The sequence below is a fragment of the Charadrius vociferus genome, unplaced genomic scaffold (genome assembly GCF_000708025.1).
Source record: "Charadrius vociferus isolate BGI_N301 unplaced genomic scaffold, ASM70802v2 scaffold178, whole genome shotgun sequence".
Lineage (NCBI taxonomy): Eukaryota > Metazoa > Chordata > Aves > Charadriiformes > Charadriidae > Charadrius > Charadrius vociferus.
In genome coordinates, this window is record NW_009649717.1 from 2,988,714 (window position 1) to 2,989,893 (window position 1,180).

The 1,180-nt window shown below is 60.2% G+C and overlaps 1 protein-coding gene across 1 annotated transcript; it reads left to right on the plus strand.

The window, feature by feature from the left end:
- Positions 1-289: 289 nt before the first annotated feature.
- LOC104291523 (homeobox protein Nkx-6.1-like) lies at positions 290-1,043 on the plus strand. The gene is made up of 2 exons (XM_009890763.1): positions 290-461; positions 712-1,043. The coding sequence occupies exons 1-2, from the start codon at positions 290-292 to the stop codon at positions 1,041-1,043; spliced, it is 504 nt and encodes a 167-aa protein (XP_009889065.1).
- The last annotated feature ends 137 nt before the right edge of the window (positions 1,044-1,180 follow it).

The following is a 1,180-nucleotide window of genomic DNA, read 5'->3' on the forward strand; positions in this document are numbered from 1 at the left end:
CGGGGGACCCCCGCCGGGAGTTGGCTCCCGTGGCTGGGGAGCCCCCACGCCCCGCCATCGCGGCAAGACCCTCCCGGGCTCCCCATCTCAGGCCCCGGCCGTGGCCTGGAGTACTGGCTTTGCTTCGCTTTCTTTTATTTTGTTTTTTTTTGTTGTTGTTATACGTTGGGTTGGGTTTTTTTGTTCGGTTGGGTTTGTGTGCTGTTTGGGGTTTTTTGTTCGTTTTGGATTTTTTCTTAAGTTTGCTTTGCTTTCTCCCTCCCCCTCGGTCGGCGCGAAACCCTGTAAAATGTCGGTTGCTGCCGCCGAAGAGAGGAGCCCTCTCGGGGGCAGGCGACCGCGCTGCCGTCCGCCTTCACCGTCCCCGCTGGGCACTCCCGGGGCCGGGGCCGGTTTCAGGGGCGCGCACAAACTTTCCCCGGGCAGGCCCGTCCGTTTCCGCCCGCTTGCGCTGGCTGCAGGTTTTCTAGGAAACGATATCGTTTGCCCGCTCAGATTTTTCTACCCTTAAAGCAGAAATAATCGGGGGGAGCCGGGAGGCTGGCGCCGCCGCCTTGTCCAGGCAGCGGTTTTGTTACAGACCCCCCTCTCTCCCCGCGGAGAGATTCCCCCCGCCCCGTCCCTCAGGGCCGCTTGAGGAGCAAAGCGCTTTCCCAAATCCGTAGATTAACGTGTCTGTCCGTGCCTTCCCTTTCTCTCCCCCCCCGCCAGATCAAGGCTCAATTTTGCTGGATAAGGACGGAAAGAGAAAACATACCAGACCCACTTTTTCTGGCCAGCAGATTTTCGCCCTGGAAAAGACTTTCGAGCAGACGAAATACCTGGCGGGCCCGGAGCGAGCCCGGCTGGCCTATTCCCTGGGGATGACGGAGAGCCAAGTCAAGGTGAGAGGAGCGGCTCCCGCCCGGAGCGCTGCGGGGCTGGGGGCGCGCAAAGCGCCCGCCTCGGACCGCGGGCCCCCGCCTCGGAAACCGCCTCCGGCTTGGGGGGGCGGGGGTGGAAACATGATCCCTCTGCACCGTTTTAAACTAAGTATAATATGAGTGCATTGTGGTCTGAGAAAGATATTTTTAAAGCGTATCTTATTTGAAAAACAAACCCAAGCAAGAGTGAGAAGCCCGCTGCGTTCAGCCTGAACGCCACGGGGGTGGCCGCCGTGTTGGGAAAGCGCGGTGGGAGG

What these genes read in the sequence shown, in the direction of transcription:
- LOC104291523 (XM_009890763.1), top strand. Translation starts at nt 290, where the DNA reads ATGTCGGTTGCTGCCGCCGAAGAGAGGAGCCCTCTCGGGGGCAGGCGA. An exon ending in CCCGCTTGCGCTGGCTGCAG is followed by an intron (nt 462 to 711) that starts GTTTTCTAGGAA and finishes CCCCCCCGCCAG; the next exon opens with ATCAAGGCTCAATTTTGCTG.